We start from the raw sequence: 25311 nt of genomic DNA, 5'->3' as shown, positions 1-25311 counted from the left end.
CTCCAAGCTTCAACTTGAGACAAGAGTGCTGTATGGTCATAGTAATCTCAATTCAATTCATTTCACAATAAGCCAATTAGCAGAACTTTGGTTAATGATGAACAATTCTTCAAAAAAACGAGACTTCAAGCTATTTACTGCCATTGACGGTTACTGTCAAACTAAACCTAAAAGTTGGAGAATTACACGTGTATTTAAAACAAACACATGGCTTAGCCATTTGTCTGCTAGCTTCATGCTAATGCTAACACATAATGGGAAACTTATAACCCTTCAAGCAACTTATTTTTTAACACAACAACACATTTAGCCATTCAATATAACTGTACTCTGGTCATATATTCTTTAGGAGTTGCTGAGTGGAACTGTGAGGTCAATTATTGTACCGACGTCCAAAAGTCAGCTGGGATAGGCTCCTGCTCACCAATGACTCTTGGGACGAGCTGTATAGAAAATTGATGAATGGATATAAAATAAATCTCAATAAATCCAGCTGTTACAGTACTCACTAATGACGAAATGCTTTTTCCCTCCCCGGAATAGATACCGCCCACTTCCTCGTCCATCCTGCTGGAGAAGATGCAGAGCGAGAACGCAGAGTTGATGCAGAGTGTGATGTCGCTGAGCCAAGAGCGGACATCTTTAAAACAGAAAATCACCTGCCTGGAGCGCCAGCTGCACCGTGCCGAGAACGAGCTTGCGAAAGTGGCCACGGAGAGTGAAAACATACCGGTCCACGGAATGACCCCCAACCACAAGGTCAGTCAACTATGCCCACAGAGTTGGCACAACCCCCTCAGCACCTGAACATCAATTTTACCCTCTGGACTCAATGCTAGCCTTTTGTCCATCCATCCATCTATTTTCTGAGCCGCTTCTCCTCACTAGGGTCGCGGGCATGCTGGAGCCTATCCCAGCTGTCGTCGGGCAGGAGGCGGGGTACACCCTGAACTGGTTGCCAGCCAATCGCAGGGCACATACAAACAGACAACCATTCGCAATCACATGCACACCTACGGGCAATTTAGAGTCTCCAATTTATGCATGTTTTTTGGGATGTGGGAGGAAACCGGAGTGCCCGGAGAAAACCCACGCAGGCACGGGGAGAAGATGCAAACTCCACACAGGCGGGGATGGGGATTGAACCCGGGTCCTCAGAACTGTGAGGCTGACGCTCTAACCAGTCGGCCACCGTGCCGCCGCTAGCCTTTTGTGTCCATCTCGATTTCCTTTTTTTTTTTTTTTTTTAATCCGTTGTACCTCTGTTGATGGAAATGTAATGGATTTTTTTCTGAATTAGTCATTTACAACTAAACTGCAATTTAAATGTCAATAATATACTGTTTACATCAAGTAGTACCTTTAGGCTCTTTTGTGGGCACTTAGCCAATTGAAACCCATGAAAACTGCTGTTTTTAATTTCTTAATTACTGGATTGAATCATACAATTTAGATAAAACACTTTTGGTTTTAATGTTTTCTACCAGATTATATAAATTTTTGGACAATGGAGTAATTTCATGTAATATTCTTAATTTCTGAAACAGCTTTAATCTGAGTGCAAAATCAGTGACTAAATGAGATTTCTCACAAATAACGGAGTTTAGGTTCCCGAAACAAATCTGAATATCTACATTTACGAATGCAGAACTGCAAATATGCAGGTTTTCACTTTATTTGTTATATCAGGGAAAAAAGTGGTTGTGAAAATGTATCAAAATTTCATTTTTGAGGGTTTTTATACAAATGCAAATTGTGCAAACTGGTGACAAGAACTGATGAGTTTAAAAACTTCATGCAATAAGAGAATCATAAAAATAGCAGACTGTCTGTGCATGGACAAAAAAAAGACCATGTACATGCTGAAAGGGAAATAAAATCCAAAAAGACCTTGAGCGAAATGACAACTTGTGTTATTTTCCTTTCCAGGTGCAACGTTTATATGTGCGCTACTTACGCGCAGAGAGTTTCCGGAAAGCTCTGGTTTACCAGAAACGCTACCTGCTGCTGCTTCTAGGAGAATTCAGGGAGTGCGAGCAGGCCACCCTGTGCATGCTCGCCACCATGGGGGCACGGCCGTCGCCGCTGCCCTTGTCCCAGAGACCCCTCAGAAAATTTAGGTCGGCGGTACGAGTGGTCATCGCCATCTCGAGGTGAATATTGAATGATTGTGAATTATGAAGGAATTAATGGTGTCTTAAACCTTGTAAATCTGAAACTGAACTTTTCTCCTGGCAGAATGAAGTTCCTCAACAGGAAGTGGCAGAAAGCGTGTGGGACAGCGAATGGCCACGCTCCAGGTCAGTGTGTTTCAATGTGCGCGTGTCAGAGTGTGTCTCTGTCAGTGCATGTGTGTTAGGCCTGCCGCACACTGCGCAATGCTGTCAAATCGAATTGGACCAGACCATCGCGTAAAAATGAGAGTTGCCGACTGGCCTCCACACATTGGGCAACTGGATATATGGACGCCTGTATATACAGTATATTGTACTTTATCACATTTATTAAACCATAAAAAGATTGATTAATAGTTTAGACGGAAGTGTGTCACTAAAGAGTTTGGTGTCTCGCTGGCTTAAAACCCTGAAATGTATTTTTAGCGTGAAAGTTTATGTGCATTTTGTTGTTATCTGCGATGGTGTGCGCCGGCGAACCAGTGGCTGACTGATCGGCCATTCATGAAAACAGTTGCTAAACCACGCACACTTGCGCGACTGTTCAGTCGGGTTCAGCCGCGTCGCTTGGTGTGCGGCAGCTTTTATGGAGACAGATCGAGTGGTGTTTCAGTGTGCTTCTGTGTCACTGCATGCGTGTCTGTTTCAGTGTGCGCAAGTATCAGAGTGATTGTGTGTGTGTTTGTGTGTCAGTATTTCCCTATTTCCCTCTCTGTCCATTCCAGGGTCGAAAGCTGAGGTGTTAAGAGAGCACCAGCCTCGTTTGAATTCCGAGTCTCCCCCAAACAGAGACACAGTGTCAGCTCTTGTTCCGTCCAGCAAATCCCCCTTCAGGCTGCACAACAGGTCTGGGTGGAAAAAAAAAAAAGTAGACCAGCTCTGACAAATGCAACACGTATAGACCTTTTCATACTTTGTAAACAATAGGTGCCAGGGTACTTCCGATTAGCAGAAAAGTGATTGCTCTCCACTGATTTTAACTGAAAATGAGAAAAACTTTGTTTCAGGTCGATAAACCCTAAAGGATATGTTTTTTATTTGTTTACATTAATTGAAAAAAAAAATATCAAACAAAACCTGAGAGTGAGAGATAAATCGAGTGGATGTCATAAATAGTTGTTGAGACCGCAAGACTGCCTACACCAGGCATGCCCAAAGTCCGGCCCGCGGGCCAAGTCCGGCCCGTGTCCAAATTTTCTCCGGCCCGAAGCATCATGTCATAAAATCAATGATATGTGGCCCGCCAGCACAGTTTACCACAGTAAACAATACACACACACAAAAAAAGGCATTTTATATTTCACCAGAGGGTGGCAGTAGACCTGTGGCTGCACTCTCGTCGCGTGACCCCTGTGTGAACTTTTACCCCTGTGATATGTTTTTAGCCCATTTCTAAAATGGCAACTGAAACTAAAAAGAGGAAAGTTGACAACGAGGGCCGCCGTGCCCAGGAGGAGTGGATTTTTTCACTGACATACGAAACAACTGTGTCTGCCTAATTTGCCAAGAGACTGTGGCTGTTTTCAAATAATTTAATATTAAGAGGCACTACCAGACGAAATATGCTAACTACGACAAGCTAACGGCGAACGAATGCGCCAAAAAACTGAAGCCACTAGAAGCTGTTTTGATAGCACAGCAGCGTTTTTACACAAGAGCGCGTGACTCAAATGAAAATTCTACAAAGGCGAGCTATGAGTCTCAGTGAATGGATTTTTTGTGATGATCAAACCGCGGCACGGTGGGCGACTGGTTAGAGCGTCAGCCTCACAGTTCTGAGGACCCGGGTTCAATCCCCGGCCCCGCCTGTGTGGAGTTTGCATGTTCTCCCCGTGCCTGCGTGGGTTTTCTCCGGGCATTCCGGTTTCCTCCCACATCCCAAAAACATGCATTAATTGGAGACTCTAAATTACCCGTAGGCATGACTGTGAGTGCGAATGGTTGTTTGTTTCTATGTGCCCTGCGATTGGCTGGCAACCAGTTCAGGGTGTACCCCGCCTCCTGCCCGATGACAGCTGGGATAGGCTCCAGCATGCCCGCGACCCTAGTGAGGAGAAGCGGCTCAGAAAATGAATGAATGGATGGATGGTGATGATCAAACCACAGTTTTGTCAAATTTCTGTCATCTGATTTGACAAATCAGTAGTATAGTTTGACTATAGTATCGTCAAATCAAAATAGTATAGTCACTATACTATTCTTTGTCAAAATGCACTGGGATGTGATTTGTTAAAACAAAATCAATAAATATGTGTTTCTAAAACATTTCAGTCAACTTTCATAAAATAGTTCATTTGTATTTAATTTATTATTATTTTAACCTTTAACTATCCTGGTAATGCAATCGAAAACAGATTCTCATTTGCAATATCGACCTAGCTGCAGACAGCAAAGTGATACAGTTACATATTTACATGTTAATTTACAATGGTAATGGTTCGACAAATGTCGGGCCCCCATACATTTTCTCCTGACCAAATCTGTCCCTCTTTGCAAAAAGTTTGGACACCCCTGGCCTACACGCAGTGTAGCCACTTCCACAGGCATCAAGGGAAAAAAATGAAGTTCAAAATGACTAAAGCAATTATACTATTAGGCCAGCAATATATTGATTATCTCACTCCTTTTTTTGTAGGTCGTGTTCCAGCTCCACTCTGGCCTCTGCAGCAACATCTCAAGAGCCAGAAAAATCCTTGACTGAATACATCCATCACCTGGAGAAGGTCCAGCAGCGATTGGTCGGTTCCAAACCTGGTGAGCTCTACTCAAAGGCAGAGTCTGCACAGGTGGATTTTAGAGAGATGGGTGCAGATTCGGGTGTTAGGTCATCATAGTGTCTTTCTTTTGGTGTGCTCACTTTGTCAATTTGGATCACAGGAGGTAATATCACTTTGTGAGATAATACCGGGTTTAATTAGAGCCTTTTGGTCATCATTCTACAGTGTGTCAGTCTGGGCAAACAAGTGAGCACGTGGCTAATTTGCATAAGATACCAAGCCAACTCTGTGTCATACTTTAATGCAATGGGCAACAGCTGGTTCTTCCTCATTAAAAAAAATGGACAAAACACAACTGAACCTGTATTTTCATTGTGAGGAAACCAATTTGAACTGCTGGTGCCGGATGATGTGTCGTTCGCTGCCTTTATTTAGTTGCGGCGTCCCAGAAGCACTCAAATAGGTCAATTTTTTTGCTTGCAACACAAGGGAAAAACATGTTGGGGCACTCTGAAGTCAAGGTATCACTATGTATTTTATTTTATTTTTTTTAATGGAAATGTGTGTTTGTGTCCTGTCAGGTCCTTCTGTTCTCCAGCATGACCCCAAGAAACGTGACCATTGATGTCTCCCGTGTTTTCAGCCGTCTGTGCCTTACGTCGACAAAATTTTTTATACATTTACATGGTGTCATGTTGTGCTTAAGTTGTCAAGCTTTTCTATATATTTTTTTTAATTGACCTCAATTTTTTTATTGATTTTTCTCATTTTAAGTGTTTTATTTTTTTCACTGATGTACATCACCATATGTGCTACTTTTTAAAAATTGTTTTCCTCTTTTTTACATTAAAAAGTTATTGCGCTGTTCAGATCATTGTACATTGTTCTGACTATTTTGTATTGTTAGTGTTTCTACTGCTGTTATAATAAATATTTTTTAAATGTGAGTTTAGCATTGAGCACACTGGTCTTTTGTTTTATTAGATATCATCGGAAACATCGGATTTGGTATATTAAGGTTTTAAAGTCAAGACTACACACACATGAATCTTTGGTCAAGCAGTACATGGTTGTTGACTTTAAAAAAAAAAAAAAAAATGTTGGATAATATAGATCAATAAAAAGGGACCAATTTCAGTTAGCCAAGAAATAGTGGGTAAGGTTTCAAAATATGGGGTTTTCAGGCAAACGTTCGGGTTTCATTTAGGGTTTCAAAGTTAAGGTTTCAAGGCTGGGTAAGGGTTTGTAGTTAGGGTTTCTGTTCGGCTGTTTTCCATAAATACATTATGATGAGCAATCCAATCAGAGTAAAACTTTTTTACATATTATTATCAAACTCAAATTTGGTATCAAATTATCTGGCAAACCCCAGAGAGGGACATAAAATATATTTTTTTAACTGATGGGAGGGGGACCTTTTAAATTATTAAAACTTTTTTTTCCTAATCGAATTTTCAAACTCCTACCAATGAATCCCAAACTGTGTACCTCTCAATGCATTCGTTTTTACGTATACGTTTTGACAAAAGGTATAGTTTTCCCTTAAAAATCACTTTGATTCGTGATTGTTGAGCATTGCGTAACGGGTCGGAATTTCATCCTCAGCCAATCATCTTGTCCTGACATCATTCAGTGTCACGTGTTTAGATGCGCTCGATTTAAGACCCAGGACGACCCCGATCGAGGGTGGGTTCGCAAACTAGTCTCTTGATCGGACAATGACAAACACCGCCCACTCGGTGAAACGACTGGGGATACACTTGACGCACATCGCAACACCCGATGCTATAAGCTAGAGAGGTTGATAAACTAAGGTAGCTTGGCTTTTGACAACTACTGTGTCGTCCGTCTTTTTTTTTTTTTTGTTTTCTTTTTGGATACAACCCTAAGACAGAGAGCGACCGCCCTGGCCCGCGTAGAGGACCCGCTTGCCATTTTCTCGTATTTGTCTGGGATGTATGGATGGATATTTGACGGAATCTCGTCGTTGTTTGAGCCCGCCACGGGGCAAGCTAATAACGGGGAGTTGACGAGCACGCTAGCACGGCGGCGAGAGAGCCACGGCAGACCGGTCAAGAGGAACTACCAGAGGTTAGTAACTCACCAGTAAACACTTGTTTTTTAGCTCACTTGAAAATAGCTGAGCCGTTATTAAGTTAGCTGGTATTACACGTTATTCGAGCATGCTAGCGAGTTAGCGCAAATTGATACATATGAGTTCGTGATAGATTAATTATCACTTAAAAAAATAAGTTGTCACAGCAACAATATACACACACGTATTCGTTGATTAGAAACAACAAAGTTAGCATATAGTGTAAGAGTAGCACTGAAGGTGAATTAAACAAAATTAACCCAAATGTAAGCATGAAAAAAATGTCTATATATTAACATAGTTCATCACAATGGGGAAATTCATATTGTTGGCAACAGCAGTACACGCATACAAATACACTCCACAACATAAATGGACTATGTATAAAGCAAAAGAATAAAAATATATTCCAAGATATATACGATTATGCTACAGTAATATTTATACTATTTGTCCAAAATGAAGTATATTTTCAACAGTGATATAAAATATAAATAATTATATCCAATTTATACAGTGTATGAAACTGTTTATGCATAAATGTATGCATCATTTTCCACGTAGGCATATTTGAACAATGAGTACACATGGAGAGGTAAGAATATAAATAATAATAGGGTATAGTATGTATGTTAAAATCACTGATCGAAGCTGTTTCTTTGTCTCGTCCCGCATTTAGAAATCAACTTATGTTGCCTTTGCATGCAGTTTTATTTAAAGGTGCCTTTCAAAACATGCAAGGACACTGAACAATTAAGCAGTCAACATAAGATAAAATTAATTTAAAAGACATGAAACTTTATGAAACATCAGTGTAAAAAAATAAACTCAGAAGACTCAGAGGAGTATGAAATTCTGAACAGGTATGTTATTCCCTTATGTTGGAGACATTACAATGTGTGCACATCTCATCTTATGTGACTTTTTTTCTTTCCCTTCCAGTGTTGATGCAGCTGACAGTGTTGGCCAGAGTGACCATGTTGCAGCAAAAAGACGAAGGCGAGGTCTGTGCGGGGGGGAAAAAACAATGAGTTGCTATTTATTTGTGCTCTCTTAAAATTGATGTAATTGATTATTCATCACTGTATTTTTTTTTATTATTATTATTTTAATCCAGATGTGGTGATAAATTTTGTCAAGAAGACCGTGGCCAGGGTTGCAAGTCTGCTGCGGTTTCGCAAACCTGTGATATCGAGTCCTGATGAGCACGGACGCTATAAGGACACACAGGTTTTTTTTGGTTTTTTTTTTTGCTCTTGAATTGTGCATTTTGGGGGGTTAATTCTAATGATCCATTTGAAGTCCTGTGCGGAGTACTTTTGTGTAAACAGGAACACATTGAATGACATAAACTACAACAAAAACAAGCTACTTGCAGTCAGTTCTCCAAGAAAAAAATAATTCTCAAACTAAATCGTGCATAAAATAAAATAATACATTACCATTAAAATCTTTTTCGGAAAGTGGAACGTCAATTGTTTATCGCCTTTGGAAATGTTGGATGCAGAGAAGTGCAACAGTTAAAGTTTGAATGCTACCCATGACGTCGTTTAGCTAGAAGCTGAGCTGCACTGTATTTGTTTGAGGAGTGGATGTCTGGCTCGAGTGTGAGGACATTATAATATTGCACAGTAATTCCCAACCAGTTTGCCAGTGGTGCTGCGGAGAATGATCCGAATTCACTTAATTTGTCAGAAAATAATTTATTCATTATTATCTTCATTATTTCAGTATTTTTGTTTGATGGTGTGTAGTGCGACTTATGTAAAGTGGTTTGATAAAGGTTGGGAAACATTGACCTAATATACTCTATGGGAGAACTCGGTGCACCTGTGTACCGTACCGGATAATAGGATTACATGTGCCGTTGGACCCCTATTTACCACTAATTGTCACGAAAGTGAGTAAAATAATGCAAAACAGTTTTTTTGCCAATGACTTTAATAATTGATGGTATAATCGGAGGAATGATTGATTCTAAAAATATTTGCTAGCTGAGGCCCTTGTATCAAATCAAGTCAAGTTTCTTTGTAACGCTTCATAGGGCCACAGTTGACAAAGATTGACATCCCCTGATCTAAACCCCCTAATCGGACAAGGAAAAACCTAAAATTTACCTAATTGAATTTAGTTAACATGACAATTAATCAAGACAAGTAAAGTAAAAAAATCAATTCGGCAGTTTTTTCAAAAATACATGGCTTTCCTAAACAATTTCCTGTGTCGATCCAGTCTGACACTCTGGGAATCGATGAGCTGCGCATGCCGTGGCTGATGAGCCCTGACTGGAGAATGGGTTTGTAAAGACAATTACTAGTTTTAAAAAATGCTGTTTATCTGTCATACGCGCTCTGTGTAATCTGTTTTAACTTGCTTCATTCTCCGCAGATAAAACGGGTATTGGAATGATCGATAGGGCTACACCCAAGCCTTTCCAGGGCTCCTTGCTTCCTTTAACGAGAAAATTCAGGCAAGTCGCTTGATTTGAGAAGCTCCACTTTAGGATGGAGACAAAAGGCAAAAAAACAATATATCTGTACTTTGAAAAACAAACACGCTGGCCCTAAACTCCCCTGTCTCGTCTGCACAGTGGGACGACAGTGTCTTCTGAGAGGAGAAGCTCCCTCCAACTGCTGCCTTCACGACCCGCTGTGAGTGTGGGAATGCCCCATACCGACCAGAATTGTTGCAATGGCTTTGGGCACAACCGCTACTCCAAGCCCAGCCTCACCGTTGAAGAGGTGAGTCACAACATTGATGTGTTTCTGTAAAATCTTATTTTAACATTTTTGTTTTCCCCTCTCCTGTAGGCCATAAAGCAGAACGACAAGGAGCGCTACAGGCGTCTACTGGAGATGGTGACAGAGAAATACAGCAAAAGCCAACCGCTACCTTTCAATCAAACAAAACCACAAGCGTGAGTAGAATTATACTAGATACTAGCAGGGGTGCACCAATACCAATTTTTTCCTGACAGAGTCCAAGTGCTTACATTTGACGACTTGCCAATACAAAGTAACGATACTTGATAATGCTATTACATCTTGCAATTATGATGAAATTTTTTTATTCTAATCAAATATTGTTCCAAAAAAAATTCTTGAACATGACATAAGTCTCACTCAAATATTAGGGGTCCCTATGTAGAAGGAGTACGTTCAATAATGTTTACGTTAAAGTATCTCCACACGGCTGACTACTCCTACTCCACCTTCCCGAAGTTATGTCAGCCTGGTAAAGTATCGGTGTCATAGTATAAGAACCTTTTTTTTGTTTGTACGAGTATGGACATCCAGTTTTGGTATCGATACAGCAATGGGTATCTGTGCATCCCCAAATTATACACAACAATGAGAATGTTCTTTTAATAAGGTTGTCCTTCAGACTGCTAATAAGTTGCGGGTTGTTTTTGCAGTGCATTGTTGTCCCACGCCGAACACACAGTGACAAGGAAACCCTTTGAGTCGGCACCCAGAAAGATGCCATACTCCCGTAAAAAAAAAAAAAAAAAAAAAAGTTTTCTTTATGCTACTTGCTCAGTGTATATAAAGCAAGTGAATGGGCTAATGAATATTGCTTGTGTTGGAACAGCTAACCCCAGTGTGGTCTCGTGGAGAAATGCATCTGTAAATAAGAGCAGGTTGGTGTCACTAAATCTGATATGGGGATTGTTTACACCATGGGCTCAAGGGCCACAATACATTTTTAACACTGACGGACGAGTTAAAAAAATAACAATGTGTTTGAAGTTGCTTATTTTAGTAATAAAATTATTGTATTAAATTTCATAAATAGTATAAATTGTATTAGTTTTTTTCATTTTTTTACAATACATCAATAAAATAAAGTTGATAAATCATTTTAACACTAGCATATTTTGGGGAAATTGACATATTAATGCAGCAATTATTACAGGCCTCTTGATAAAGTGCTAAGTGGACCGGAGTGAGCTGTGTGTACGTCGCGTCCATTTTTTTTTTTCCTACCCCTGGTTTACACACTCACGTAGCAGGCCTCCGTTTTGGGAATCTCCTGTCAATTGTCGTCATTGTGAGTGTTAATGCATTTTATTTTCTACCAGATGGGGTTCCCTGCCTCTCAGCAAGTCTTACACAGGAATACCGGACGGCAGCCAGCATGTCAGCTGTGCAAAGGTTATTTTGCCTTATTTTAGGACGCACTTTCAAAAGTATACATGTTTAACACGCTAGTTTTTGCTGCCATTTTCGAAGAATTGGAATGCTGACAAAAAGTCATGTCAACAGTTGTGTGTAGTCCACACATTATCGTTGGTTGTAAATATTGCTACTGCTCTCTCATGGTGTTTAGAAACCGGTAGCCGAGTTGGACCTCTCCACAGAAGTTGCCACTCGCCTCAACCTAGTGGACCGAGTGACTCCTGCGGTCGGCCCGGCGGGCGCGCACACACACGCGGCACTTGTACGACACACCGAAGATGATATACCCCGACTCACTAAGGTAGGACTGAGGCTTCTGCAGACTTAGACATGGCTTTATAGATAAAGATTGACTTCAATACTAAATATCATAAAATAGCTCAATGAAATGAGACCAGGACAACAACCTAAAACATCAGTAAAGCAGTAGAATCATAGATGACAAAGCATTGCAGTTCAAATTATTAGTCGTTTTAGTAATTCAAAATACTATTGGGCAGTGGAGGATATTAAATGAATGGGATGATGAATAAATTAAAAATATATATGTAGGGCTGAAACGACACCTCAAATAACTGATAATTGGATTACAATATAGGTTGCAGCAAAATCTCTGCTTCAAAGCTTCACAGGGATTATTTTTCCTCACGGACTAATGTTACTACGGACGCACCACTCTGTGCGTGCATAAATTGTTCCGACGGCTGTACCCAGGAGGAAACAGTCTGTAATAGACATATTTTCCAAAGTCTGGGATTATTTCACACGTGAAATACAAGAGAAAATGCATGTCTACGTAAAACAGAACTGGCTTACACAATAGCGCGTCTACAGTCACGGATACAAGGTAACATAAACACCGTTAACTAATTTAATATAACCTACCACCGGTAGATTTGGTCCTCAACCCTTTATTAAGTATCCTGACATTTACTCCACTTGTTTTCTAACTTTTATTCACTTACATTTCTAAATATTTAGCAAATTTGTTAGACGCATCAGACACACCAATCAGACAATTTTGAATTCTCTCTCCTTTCTGTACAAAAAAAATAAATAAAAATAAGATAATTATCATATTTTTCTCTTCGTCCTGGCCGCTTTTCTCTTGGAATTTTCTCATTTTCTATTCTTTCCCCGACTTGTTCCTTTGTTCTTTTCAGTAGTGTAGCATCCTCACCGTGTTTTAAGAACGAGTTTTAACTGAGTTTTTCCAAGTTGGTTTGAGGGAGCTCTCAACTCAGCTGTGTATATTGCCCATCCACCAAACTGGAGGTCACATCGCGGTACAAACCCTAAAATGGAAAGAATGTCTTTGACGTATTTGTGTGTTTTTAGGAGATGGCAGCGGAGGTGTTCCGTGCTCTGGCTCAGAGTGACCCCAACGTGGTTTTGAGTGCCGCTTTCAAACTGCGCATCACGCAGAGAGACTTGGCCACGCTTCAGGAAGGTGGCTGGCTCAACGACGAGGTATTTATAGAGCGTGTACGCTGTATGCCTTAAGCGGGATATGAAAATAGCCTTCTTTAACATCTTAAAGATTCTGCAAAGTACATTTATAGAATTGTTTCAAAATATAGTACAGTATAGTTTGAACATGATTGCGGAAAATGTAAAAAGACTGGGAACTATGTAGTCCTCAATTGTGGAGATATAACGTTAAACTGTTTTTCTTATCCATTTGTGTGTTTCTGTTTTTTTGGGGGGGGTGGCTAAAACATCATTATTAACATTTTCACACAGGGGCAGTTAGCTTTGAATAGTTTTTTTTCTTTAATAAAATCACCATTTTTAAAAACTGCATTTTATGTTGACTTAGGTTATCTTTGTCTGACATTTTCATTTGCTTCATGATCTTTAAACATTAAAGTGAGGAAACTGCTATAAATAAGAACTTGAGAAGGGGGCTAAGACTTTTTCATGGCACTGTACTATACTGTAGCAGATGAGTCAGTAAAGGCTATAACGCCAGCCAAGGGCGTTCAAATAATTTCTGAGTTAAAAACCTCTGTCTCTGAAAAGATGAAAAAGCTGCTGTGAGTAAGGAAAGTGTAGCGAAAAAAGAACAGTGATTTAGTTCAGTGGGAAAAAAAGTATCAGTTAAGAAAAACAGTTCATTTTTACTGTATGTCTTTACTGCGTGCAATACTGTGGATTTCAGTTTTTTTTTAAATTATTATTTTTTTTATTATTAGAAAAAAGTACCCACAAAATATGGTGGGTTTTTTTGGGTGGGGGGGCTGGAGCAGACAGCCCCTTTTTCCATTTGCATTGGCATATGCATGAATTTCATCCGGGGAAAGTTGATTTGCAATTCCCCTACTGTGCTTCCCGTTTGCAGGTGATCAACTTCTACCTTTCCTTGGTCATGGAGCAGTGCTCCGACTGGGCGGAGGGGGCGCGGGTGTACTCGTTTAGCACCTTCTTCTACCCCAAGCTCTGTGGCAGTCCGGGCGGGCGGGTTGGAGGGCACGCCGCAGTCAAGCGCTGGACCAAAGCCGTCGACATCTTCCTGTACGACCTGGTGCTGGTCCCGCTGCACCTGGGCGTCCACTGGGCCTTAGCTGTGAGTCAACAACGTCACATTAGAATTGTGTGTGCACACAGTATACAGGTATAGTATATGTTTTCGAAGAAAAAAAACATGATTTGCGTCTCTTCTCAGGTGATAGACTTGAAAGCAAAGACAGTGAAGTTGTACGACTCGATGGGCCAAAGACATGACGACATTTGCGGTCTTCTGCTGTGAGTCCTCTCCTTCTCTGTCTTATTGTTTAGGTGCTGAAGAGCATGTTATATATTTGTTATTATGCACCCAAACATACATCACTATTTTTATGAATATATTATCCATCCATCCATTTTCCGTACCGCTTATCCTCACTAGGGTCGCGGACGTGCTGGAGCCTATCCCAGCTATCTTTTGGGCGGGGGGCGGGGTACACCCTGAACTGGTCGCCAGCCATTCGCAGGGCACATGTAAACAAACAACCACACTCAGATTCACACCTACGGGCAATTTAGAGTGTTCAATCAACCTACCATGCATGTTTTTGGGATGTGGGAGGAAGCCGGAGTACCCGCAGAAAACCCACACAGGCACAGGGTGCACATGTAAACTTCACATAGGCTAGGCCGGATTTGAACCTCAGAACTGTGAGGTAGATGTGCGAACCAGTCCCTCACCGTACCCCTAATATATTATTATTATTATATATTTTTCTTCTGTCACTCTTTTGTCCTAAACATCTACCTTTCTCAATAGATTCAAGCCATTCCAAAATCAAAACTTTCATTTTATTCAGGCTACTGTTTGTGATATTCCAAGCATTTACGATGTTCGCAAAATTCAATAAATTCCAGTCTTCGGGCATTCACACATGATTTCTACAGAAGTTGCATTCGCGGGTTATTAATATTGTATGCTTTTTTGCAGCCTCTACCTGAAGGAGGAGCACAGAGCAAAGAAAGGCAGAGAGCTGGACAGTGCCAAGTGGACCGTCGGCTGCATGCGGCCCACTGTAAGTAAGCCTAATGATACCATTTCCTCAAATAAGACGCCGTTCTCCAGTGATTCACTGTAAAACTTCGACATTGCAAGAAGAAAAAAACAAACCGTACCGTATTTCCTTATGGGTGCGGCGTCTACTTGAATTCATAAAAGCAGCACTTCTGCTCCACTATATGAGGGAACACAATGTTCATGCTGTCCCTTTCCTTCCAGGAGATTCCCCAGCAAAGGAATGGCAGCGACTGTGGCGTGTTTGCGTGTAAATACGCCCAATACGTCGCTAAAGGAAGGCCACTCACCTTCAGACAGGTACACTAGTGGAGCACACACTGTTACCTGTGTGTGGAGGAGGGGTGGCTAGTGTGTGTGACTGTGGGTGAGACGGATGTGTGTAATGTGCGGAGGTGAGGGCAGTGTGTATGTGAGTTTAGGTAGAGAGAAGGTAAGGTTACATTAGATGCATCACAGCATATAGTAAAACCATTCATGAGAAACTTGTTAATGTATGGGCTTTTTTTAATATATTCAATTGACATCGCCTTAATTATTTTAAACAAAAATGAATTCAAGTCCTTAGTTGCATGTTTTCCTTTCCTTGCTGCGAGATGCAAACGTATCAAGTAGACTTTCAGATTTGTGGCTGTTATTCCCCTTGACACGTATTCTATACTCCACTGCAAGTAGCAACGTGACAAGAATTCCCCAAAAAAATGACAGTCTCTCAAAATGCTGTGTCTGGTTGGAATGGCCTCTTTAATCAGAGTACAACACACAAAGAATTGTGTGCCTCGCTTGACCTAAAAACTTGACTTGAGTAGCGCAAAATGGAGTAATCACTAAGATAGGTATTGTACTTTAGTTATAGGATTTTTTTCAGAATTTATTTGACAGGTTTGAGTGTGCATGCCATGTTTTTTAGAAGAAAAAAAAGTGTGGGACTGAGAGTGACTGAGTTTGTGTGAGTGTTTGTTTTGTATACAAACATTAAAATCTACGTTTCCTTTCTCGACAGTGGCACATGCCTCTCTTCCGGAAGTTGATGATTTGGGAACTTGTACATCAGAAGCTGCTATAGCGAGTTCATCGTGTCAACATCAGACACCTGTGAAGGACTTAAAGTGTGAACGCACACAATATGTTGGCACATATTTGCCTGATTAATCTCTGAGTTGTAATTGGAGACATAATTTGGAAACGCGCAACAAGCATTGGCGTCCCTTTTAGTTTTTGTAGAAAGATGTTTGTGTTGGAAGTACTGCCACAAGTGCCTTTCAATAATCTCACACTGAAACTGGAGCGATTGACTGCATACCGAGCTGTGTCAGGTCAGATGTAATATGCAGGTCACCTCCGTTTTGTCACAGTCGAGACACTAATTTATTCAAGCATTACTCCGCAAAAGTTGAAAGACATGCATGGTGATATTATTATTTATTTATGACATGACTGAATGAGAGTTTATATTTTTGGGTTTTTCCCTGATTAGTAGGCAACTAAGATGTCGGCAAAATCTGCATACAGTATTTACTACATAGCAAACTACTGTATACAAGTGCATGTTTAAGTTCATGCTTTGAAATGTGATATTTTCTTCCCCCTGAAATAAAGTTTGTTAATATAACCTATGTATAGATGTTATTATTTTATGGGATTTTTACAATTTTCAGATATTCGCTATGTGAATTACTGATATCTGTGATGGAATTGTAGCTATCACTTAACTCTAGTTTTGAAATATCTACAATTTGATTTTGACTAGTCACAATTCCAGTTCAATTCAGTTCAGTCTTTATCTTTTCACCTCAATTCAATAGATCTACATGACCCTTTTCAGATAGGCGAAATGCCTTTGTAGATATCTGTCACTGGAATTGTCCTAGGTAAAATAACATTGCAGATCTCTAATTCCGTTTTGACCAAGCAAAATTGAATTACAGATCTTTCTGTCGTTTCGACAAGTCACAATGACAGAGGTCTTGAACGTCAATTCCAATTATTCAAAATTAATTACAACTGGACATTGATATCCACAAAGTTAATTGCGGATAGTCAAACTTTTAAATGTTAAGAAGGCTTGCGTTCCCACATGTAAATGTTACTTTATTGTGTAATCAACTGCAATGGTTTTGTCGAGATGTTTACAATAAGATAGCACAATCGAAAGCTTTTATTCTCACAGGCTTCAGACGGAAGTCTACTTTTATTTCGAAACAACCGGAAGCGGGAAAGGACAGTTAACTGTCTTTTTATAGTCCGCTCCGCTGGTTGAATTCAGATCAAACTAGTTTTGGTTGGCGGCTGCTGAGCCGAAAAGATTGAGCTAAAAATAAGTCAAAATCAGTAGTTGGAGCACATTTGGCTCACTTAAAAAACAAACATACTAGTGACGCGAAGATGAGCGACACCGAGAAAGAGTTCAAGAAGGTGAGTTTACTTTGACTCTTAACGAAAAGACCGAGAGAGAAACTACGCTAAACTAACGTTAGCGTGCTAGCTCCAGTGATACCTTTGTTAAGCCGCCGTGGTTATGGCCTTCTCCTGAGCTCTGAACCGAAAACAAAATAGCTACTGATATTTTATGTGTTTTCTGTGTATATTTATTAGTTTCACTCTGAATTGCAATAATATTTTCTTTTAACGAAGCATGCGGCCTTCAACGAGCCGTTGTCCTTAAGACTAGGCCGCGCTGCTTTGGGCCATGCTTTGATTCAACCGACATTAACGTTGCTTACTGTAGTGACGCTAGCGTCAGTATTCTATTATTTGTCTGTGAATGTTTTTTTAAAACAATTTTGTGTATTATACATTAATCTTATTATGACAAAGGAGTAATTAGGGCGACACTGGAAAATAGTATGAGAGTGAAGTGGAACCATTACGAGAAAATGGCGGTCGTATTGTTGCGTTCAAGTTAGCGTGGGAATTTCTACATTCATGTGTTCAACGTAATACAGCGTGTCTAGAAATTCTCCTACATTCTAAACTTATTATAGAAGCAGTTGAAGAGATACTTATGTATTTTTTAAATCATACTGCATTTGAGATGTTGCACCACCACCACACATTCGTGGCTTCCTCAATTAAGTAAAATTAAAAAATCAAAATTTACTACTAATTTTGTAATATTTCCAGAGATTTCTGTAATAGTTTTCTTTTATGGTACCTTTTTTCTTTTCTTTTTTAAAAATTTAAAGTCTTTAAGGACACCCTGTAAAGTCTCTCTATCTCAAAATGACCACTCAAAATTATCTCTACATTAGTCTCGAAAATTACTTGGGCTGTGTTTGAATTCACTCCCTATATTCTACTACACTGTATAGTAAATCCACCATTTTGCTTATGTTCTAATTGGTCGTAACTGCGTTTTTTTTTTTTTTATTACACCGTAATCTGCGGTATATTTGTGTTTTGCACACCACACAAGGAACTGAAATAAGTTATCCACTTAATATGGCTGCAACAATTAATCGAATAACTTTAATAATTTGATTCCAGCAGGGGCTGGTGATCAAGTTATTTTGCTGTGTATAGTGATTATATTTGCAAAGAATTTTGCTCAAAATTCACAGGCCAATATAGCCTGCAGCCTTAAGGCTCTGCATGCTGGATAGAAGTGCTAGGGCGGAGTCTGGAATGGACTGCTAGTATCTGAGTGCTTATATTTTAGCTTTTTTAATTTTCACCATAGGTCCATTCCGATTTTTAAAAAAATGTGCTGACACCGAACTGTTGCCTGATACTAAATATCTGATCAGAACACTCCTACTCAAAATTCAAAAGTGTCAGCTATGACAGTAGAACGTGAGGATGGTGACCCGAAGTGGACAAAAGTAATACCTGCACCTCCCATGAACCTGTGTTTAATACTGCAATATCGAATTTTATCAAATTAATCAGTGGGATACTTGATAGAATACTCGATTCGATAGCTGCAGCCCTAATACCCTATATAGTGTCCCACGATGCATCTTGAAAAAAGAAGTGAGCAACTGATGTTCAGTGGGTTTTTTTCTCCTCCATTTCACTGAGGAGTTATGTGGTCCACTATATAAAAATGCTTATACAGTGATTAGTGACTTATGAGTGAGTGTAAAATTCCAAACACAGCCTTACTTTATTTTTGTAGTATTGTTTCCACCTTTCAATGTAGCCCCTATTACTCCTTTGTGCATTGTTAGTTATTTGGTAAAGCTGTTGTTTTCTCTGTGCCTCTAGGTATTTAAATGCAAACAAACCTACAAACTTGCCTTATCACCCCCTTGTTTGTTCTTTGTCAAGGTTGAGGTTGGAAGAAAGAAAAAAAGGCGGAAGACGTTTCAGATGCGAAGTTGTTAATGTTTGAAGCCAATGCCGTTGATGCATGCTAATGTATTGGGAGCAGGAAAAAAGAAGCGCTCAAGATCCTATCCCTCGACTAGTGTTGTAATGGCAGATGGTAAAATTGGGGAAGAGGAGCAAAAAAGACGTCGTAATGTCAAAGAGAAGAAAGAAGAAATGAAGGGTTGTTTTGAAGTAATGAAGTAAAAGAAGTAATGAAGTTATGATCAGAAGTTTGGCCGGGTAGGAGTAATTTCTTAACAGCCTATTATGTTGCTACTCTCTTTCTTTCTCTAAATCATGCATGTGAAATGTTCCTCAATCTGTAACTCTCACTTGCCAGAGCCCCCACACCCTCACATTTATCTGAATTTACTTCTCAGCTAAATAAGTACATTAATGTCAATGTATTTGATGTGTAATTTCATTCCCCAAAATATGCTCTTCTTAAAAAAAAAAAAAAAAAAGTCCTCCTAAAAGGGTTTTAAGAGCGAGTGGAGTCACCCATTTTGTATTTTTCTGTTTGGACGCCAATGTGACTTGTTTAGTTTAAACTCTGCTTTTCGGTTTGTCCAGGAGCCACAGCCTGGCTCAGGGAGTTCCTCCCCGCGGCGATCGGCAAAATCCGTCAGCCGCTCGCCAGCACGCTCCAAAGAGGGTTCCCGCCATTCCAGGTCCAGGTCTCGCTCACGCTCCAGATCCAAGTCCAAATCTAGGTAAGACGCATTCAACTCTACCACGGTTGCAATATGTACCTGTACTACAAAATGTACCACAATACCTGGCCGTCAAAAACGATGCCGCGTCTTTTCAATAAGTATTTTGAGAGTGACCTCCCTGAACGTGCAGTTCGACAGCTGGCAAATAATTCTCCATCCAGGCTGAACCGGCTTGCTTCAAACTGTGAAACTGAAAGGAGAGTTAAAAAATCGAGAATACAGTGGAACCTCGATTTAACGCACGCAGGAAAAAATGGACTTCGGATTTAATGGACAGAAAACATTCCTACAATTTCTACTTTTAAAATACTTTCCTTCAAAAACTTGAAAAGTTAATGGGGGAAACCGGAATTTTTTTGTCATCCGTCGGGTTGCAGGCTTGCAATATGTTCCATTTTAATGAATTCTGATGATCCCTTTTTAATCAGACAAAACTTTTAGATGCCTCATAATGTCAAGAGTTACACTGGTTTCTGCCTTTCTCTTCACGTTGGCACTGTATCTTCTTAGGTCCCGTTCTCACCGGAGCTCACGCAGAAACTATTCCCGCTCTCGTTCCCGCTCCCGACGTCGCCGTTCCCGAAGCCGGTCTGGCAGCCGGCGGAGGAGCCACAGCCGCTCCCCTATGTCCAACCGACGCAGGCACATTGGCAACAGGGTAACTTTACATCGTGTTGTATTAACAAATGTAACTCTAGATTTATTTATTGATTTATTTATTTTTTTAATATTATAAACCACAGGCAGGGCTCTGTGTATTCTGGCCATTTAGGTCCACCTTTTTTTTATTTTTTATTTTATTTTATTTTTTTAACCATTTTAGTTAATGCAAATGTAACTAAGCTTCCCAAGAATGTTGATTTCAGCTCGATAAATATATCAGTAATATACTGTTTACATTAAATTGTAGTTTTTTTACTCTGTGGCTGTACTTTTGGCCCATTGAAACCCATAGACGACGTATTTGAATTCCTTATTTATTGCTTTCAATCATACAATTTGGGCAAAATCGGTTTCATTTGAGACTCAGCACTTGACGTTTTTATGTATCATTTTTGAACAAAGGAGCACTTTCATGGAATTAAACTTCAGCACAACCACCACTTAAATGAGGATAAGTGTTATAGAAAGTGGGTGCGTGGATTCTTAGTTTCCAAAAGAGGTATTAAAATAAAATAAATAAAATAAATATTTATATTTAGATGTCCCAGCGTTCCCAGATGAACGCTTTGATATTCTCTGCCAGTATCATAAACCAGCCAGGCGGGTTCTATATACAGTAAGGTATTTGCGGTGGGTAACGGCCTAGCCCTACCACAAGACTACAGTAATGGATACATTCCAATGGAGCAAATGAATAATGTATTTCCCAGTGGCTGGCAACCAGTCCAGGGTGGACCCCACCTCTTGACCAAAGTCAGCTGGGATAGGCTCCTGTTCACCAGCCCTACTGAGGATAAGCGCTATATAAAATGGATAGATGGAAGTCGAGACCATGTTGGAAGAATTACATTTTGATTGAAGATGTGGACGCTCCCGATGTTGGTTGTAGAAAGACTGTATTATGAGCCACATAAGAATATAGGGTGCTGCTGAGATTATATTTTCAAGGTTGGTTTCCAACCTGCGCATTGTGTAATGGAACTACTATTTGATGGGTTTAAATGAATGTATTTTATGCTATGTCAACAACTGATCTTCATGCGGTAAAAGCAAAATAAAAATTCTTATCACCAACTGTCTGTACAATGCACGAAATGGCTACAAACAAGCTGAAATGGTAGTACAATTGAGCAAGGCCTGAGGGTTATATTAATTATTTTTTAAAGGCAAAAATCAGTGTTGTGCTTATTATTGAACTTCTCTCCCAACGCCAACAGGCCAACCCTGACCCAAACACCTGTCTGGGTGTGTTTGGCCTGAGCCTGTACACCACCGAGCGGGACCTGCGAGAAGTGTTTTCCAAGTACGGCCCCCTGGCGGATGTCAACATAGTATACGATCAGCAGTCACGGCGCTCCAGGGGATTCGCCTTTGTCTACTTTGAGAACTACGAGGACTCCAAGGAGGCAAGTATCGATTATTGTGGAATTGTTGGACCTTGGAGGTTCTGCTGTACAATATTCCCTCACTATCATATCAGATCGGGAGCAAGTCCTGCCGCGAATAGCCAAACTCTGCGAGTAATTGACGTCCACTCAGAAAGGTTTGTAATTTCCTATAAATGTCACAAGATAGATACATTATTCATCAAGTGAGGGAGATTTTGTTGTCACAGCAGCAATATTGACGTATAACAATGGTATATTAAAAAAATGCAGAAGAAGCATTTAGGTGGAATAAAAATACATTTTTATCTAAACTAGAAAAAAAGGACGATTAAAGCCCGCTGCACAATGAGCCACGCAGTCGAACGTGACAGGTGTGGACCACCGTGAAAACAGTTGGTGACTCTTTGCTGCATACCCAGCGATTGAGCACCGCACAACTGCCAAAAGTAGAAGAACCATGCATTTGTGTTAGAAAAGGCGTATTAAGCATCCATCCATCGTCTCAGCCGCTTCTCCTCACTAAGGTCGCAGGCGTGCTGGAGCCTTTCTGGAGCGAGGTACACCCTGAACTGGTTGCCGGCCAATCGCAGGGCACATACAAACAACCATTTGCACTCACATTCACACCTACGGGCAATTTAGAGTTATCAACATACCATGCATGTTTTTGGGGTGTGGGGCGAAACCGGAGTGCCTGTAGAAAGCCCACGCAGGCACAGGGAGAACATGCAAACTCCACACAGGCGGGACCAGGGATTTAAACCCGGTCCTCAGAACTGTGAGGCAGACACTCTTAACCAGTCGTGCGTATTAAGCAATGGGAGAAAAACCCTATCTCCGAAAAATGTGATTGACATCTTCAGAAAACACTATTGCAAGTCATGGAACTTAATTTCGGATAGCTAACGGTAAAGACATTTTGGAATCAAAAGTTTGAAAAGAATTCAAAATATTGTTTTATATTCATATCAGTGTGAGTCTTTCATACATACACCTTGTACCCAAAAACTTTTTTTTTTCTGAAAGCTCATTTTCATATTTGATTTGCTGTTACATTTGCAGCCTTGCAACACTGGTGATTCAGCTTCTGACTTGCAGAAAAAGTAGAGTGGGAAGTATAATTTTATTGACAGTGCTATACAATGATGTAAACAAGTGTTTTTTTCCTATTAATATATATTTTTTTCCTATTAAATGAAGCTCCTCCCATCACTTCAACAAAGTTGCTTGGGCCCAAGATGGTGCCAAAGCAACACTTATATATTAGACACGGCTTTGGTGTTGATTTTGGCAACTCATTAACACCACCATGTCTATTCAGGCTAAGGAGCACGCCAACGGAATGGAGCTGGATGGTCGCCGAATCCGTGTGGATTTCTCCATTACCAAACGAGCGCACACCCCCACTCCTGGCATCTACATGGGACGACCCACATAGTGAGTCTCTTGATGACCACACTGTTGTTTCTTTCTCTCTCTCTCTCTCTCTCTCTCCCCCTTGATGTCACTAAACTGCTTCATTCTGATTTCAGTGGCGGTGGGGGTGGCGGTGGCGGCGGCGGAGGAGGAGGCGGAGGCGGTTCAAGACGCATGTCGAGGGACTACGACAGAGGCTACGACCGAGGTTACGACCGAGGGTACGATCGGGACTACGATCGCTATGACGACCGGGAGTACCGATCATACAGGTAGGTGTTTTGTGTCCAATTGTTGCATCTGATTGATGGTTTGAATTAATTGTTTTTTTATTCGTCAAATAGACGAAGATCTCCATCGCCGTACTACAGCAGAGGGTACCGCTCTCGATCCAGATCCCGATCCTACTCCCCACGTATGTTTGTAGCATAGATTATTAACGTATTTCCTCAAGTAGTGGGTTGCTGTTTGCTTTTTATTTACTGGACTGCAGAGAGGACCAAGAGTTGTTTACAGAAAAAGCATTAATTGTAGTTCTAAAAATGCATTTTTATGCTACATAGGGGCACCTCCAAATTTGTATCATTTGGAGTTAAATTGTCAGATGTCAAAATGTACAGATATAAAAATGGAAAAAATATTTTGGGTGGGGGGTACAAAAACAATTGACAAAATGTACTACTCTGATTTTTTTTTTAAACAAGTGAGAAAATAGTAAAAAAAATACTAACATTTTACACAAAAATACACATCTTGGGAAACATTTTTTCAAAATTATGTTAGCTTTACAGTTGCCGGCTTACCGTGCCTCGTAGGGGGCATGGGTGATCGGAAAATTACACGGCACTATTTTTTTCATGGGGACAAGGCAGATGCCAATTTGGGGTGTAGTGTTTATTTACTTTAGATGACACAGCTGAGGCCACTATTTGAGGAAAAGTTAATGTATGAACTAAATCGCGTTTTAAAAAAACGTTTTTTGTTTCTTTTTTCGCCACAGGTCACTACTGAGCAGTGAGTCAGTCATCCATGGTTTTTAGATGTTATGACCAGATCACAGTGTACACACTGAAATGCATGGAAATACAAATTTACCTAAGAAATCCGAGGATGATTTGCACAACGTTGCTGGTCTTGAAAGTTGCGCAACTGAAACACCCCCCCACACCCCTTTTGCTTTTTTTTTTGTGGACACACAACCAAAAGGGTGACAAGAATTTAGTTTTTTTGTTTTGTAGTGTAAAAGTGACTTTGGAGTCTCGATGTTTTTCTATACAAGCAGATTTGTTCGCTTCTCGTGGCAGGTTTGAATGCAGCTGCCTTTTCTTGTTGTTGTTCAGTTCATCTTCCCTGTTATATGTTCACGTTACTCTTAGTGCTGCACCTATTGTAGTGCTGCACCTATCGTTGTCTCTTAGGGATCAAAATCTGGTCACGATTCATAGAACATGGTGAGCTTCCATTAGGTTTTCTCTATGTTCAGGAATAGAAGTACTGACCACAGTAAATTGCATAAAATGGCTTGCGTCCTTCTGCAGTTTTAGGCACGCACATGTGAGGTCTGATTTGTATGTCATTTGTCATGTGGATTTTCAAATAAAAGTTGAAAAGCATTGCCACCAGTCTGAGTAAATCTTTTTCATTTGCATATTTCTCCAAATCACTGCCATGTTAGAGTTAGGAGTACAGTAATGCAAATTATATTCTCTATGGGCAGAGATGGGTCAATTAAAGAAATGTAAATGCAAAAATCCCAGCCCTTATAACAGTTTTACTGAAATTAGTCATTTATTATATATGACTATAAAGCCACATCTCAAATTAGAAAATGTATTCCGTGACCCTAGTGAGGATAAGCGATACAAGAAAATGGATGGATTTCTGTAGTTCAAATTCTTAGATTCACAGCATAGTAAATTTCATGATTTGAGTAATTTTGAAAACCCACCTTTTACAAACTCCAAATAAATTGTTTCATAAACCCTCAAAAAGATTTTAATAGGGAAATGAGGTTGGAATTAGCCTTTTGAAAAGTATTGTCTCTTGTTGAATCCGTATAATAAGAGTTTCACTTTAGGAATTGCAATGCTGGAATACAATGAACTACAGTATTCTAATTTATTAAGATGCACC

The 25311-nt window shown here is 40.2% G+C and overlaps 3 protein-coding genes across 11 annotated transcripts in view; all 3 read left to right on the top strand.

Moving 5' to 3' along the window:
- pcnt (pericentrin) overlaps positions 1-5821 on the top strand; it is a 57670-nt gene extending 51849 nt beyond the window's left edge. For all 7 annotated transcript variants that reach the window (XM_061697391.1, XM_061697394.1, XM_061697389.1 and 4 more), the window contains 6 exons: positions 544-759; positions 1930-2153; positions 2239-2300; positions 2900-3020; positions 4810-4928; positions 5473-5821. In XM_061697391.1, the coding sequence (XP_061553375.1) occupies positions 544-759; positions 1930-2153; positions 2239-2300; positions 2900-3020; positions 4810-4928; positions 5473-5516 (786 nt within the window). In that variant the 3' untranslated portion in view covers positions 5517-5821. The remainder of the gene's footprint in view (positions 1-543; positions 760-1929; positions 2154-2238; positions 2301-2899; positions 3021-4809; positions 4929-5472) is intronic.
- An 814-nt stretch (positions 5822-6635) lies between these two features.
- On the top strand, positions 6636-16288 carry senp2 (SUMO specific peptidase 2). 3 transcript variants are annotated; one of them, XM_061697093.1, is made up of 17 exons: positions 6636-6982; positions 7929-7990; positions 8104-8216; positions 9219-9282; positions 9375-9456; positions 9577-9727; positions 9797-9903; positions 10402-10478; positions 10578-10626; positions 11068-11140; positions 11316-11465; positions 12503-12634; positions 13506-13730; positions 13830-13909; positions 14601-14685; positions 14889-14984; positions 15688-16288. In XM_061697093.1, the coding sequence occupies exons 1-17, from the start codon at positions 6846-6848 to the stop codon at positions 15748-15750; spliced, it is 1746 nt and encodes a 581-aa protein (XP_061553077.1). In that variant the 5' UTR covers positions 6636-6845; the 3' UTR covers positions 15751-16288. The 3 variants fall into 3 exon arrangements, with proteins under 3 accessions (XP_061553077.1, XP_061553076.1, XP_061553078.1); XM_061697092.1 differs by having other exon boundaries at positions 10402-10626; XM_061697094.1 differs by lacking the exons at positions 10402-10478; positions 10578-10626.
- Positions 16289-16903: 615 nt separating this feature from the next.
- On the top strand, positions 16904-24791 carry tra2b (transformer 2 beta homolog). Its single transcript, XM_061696974.1, has 8 exons — positions 16904-17099; positions 19569-19708; positions 20222-20369; positions 21592-21780; positions 23084-23199; positions 23295-23450; positions 23523-23593; positions 24179-24791. Exons 1-8 carry the CDS (start codon positions 17070-17072, stop codon positions 24187-24189), a joined length of 861 nt encoding a protein of 286 aa, XP_061552958.1. The 5' UTR covers positions 16904-17069; the 3' UTR covers positions 24190-24791.
- The last annotated feature ends 520 nt before the right edge of the window (positions 24792-25311 follow it).

Source organism: Phycodurus eques, chromosome 14 (genome assembly GCF_024500275.1).
Source record: "Phycodurus eques isolate BA_2022a chromosome 14, UOR_Pequ_1.1, whole genome shotgun sequence".
Taxonomy (NCBI): domain Eukaryota; kingdom Metazoa; phylum Chordata; class Actinopteri; order Syngnathiformes; family Syngnathidae; genus Phycodurus; species Phycodurus eques.
This window is presented reverse-complemented; position numbering and strand designations above follow the sequence as displayed.

Bases quoted from the DNA above. Each gene is read 5' to 3' on its own strand.
- senp2 (XM_061697092.1), top strand. From the start codon at position 6,846: ATGTATGGATGGATATTTGACGGAATCTCGTCGTTGTTTGAGCCCGCC. The intron at 9,283-9,374 runs GTTTGTAAAGAC...CATTCTCCGCAG, and splicing joins GAGCCCTGACTGGAGAATGG to ATAAAACGGGTATTGGAATG. The intron at 10,627-11,067 runs GTTGGTGTCACT...ATTTTCTACCAG, and splicing joins GCATCTGTAAATAAGAGCAG to ATGGGGTTCCCTGCCTCTCA.
- tra2b (XM_061696974.1), top strand. From the start codon at position 17,070: ATGAGCGACACCGAGAAAGAGTTCAAGAAG. The intron at 17,100-19,568 runs GTGAGTTTACTT...CGGTTTGTCCAG, and splicing joins CCGAGAAAGAGTTCAAGAAG to GAGCCACAGCCTGGCTCAGG. The intron at 21,781-23,083 runs GCAAGTATCGAT...ATGTCTATTCAG, and splicing joins ACTACGAGGACTCCAAGGAG to GCTAAGGAGCACGCCAACGG.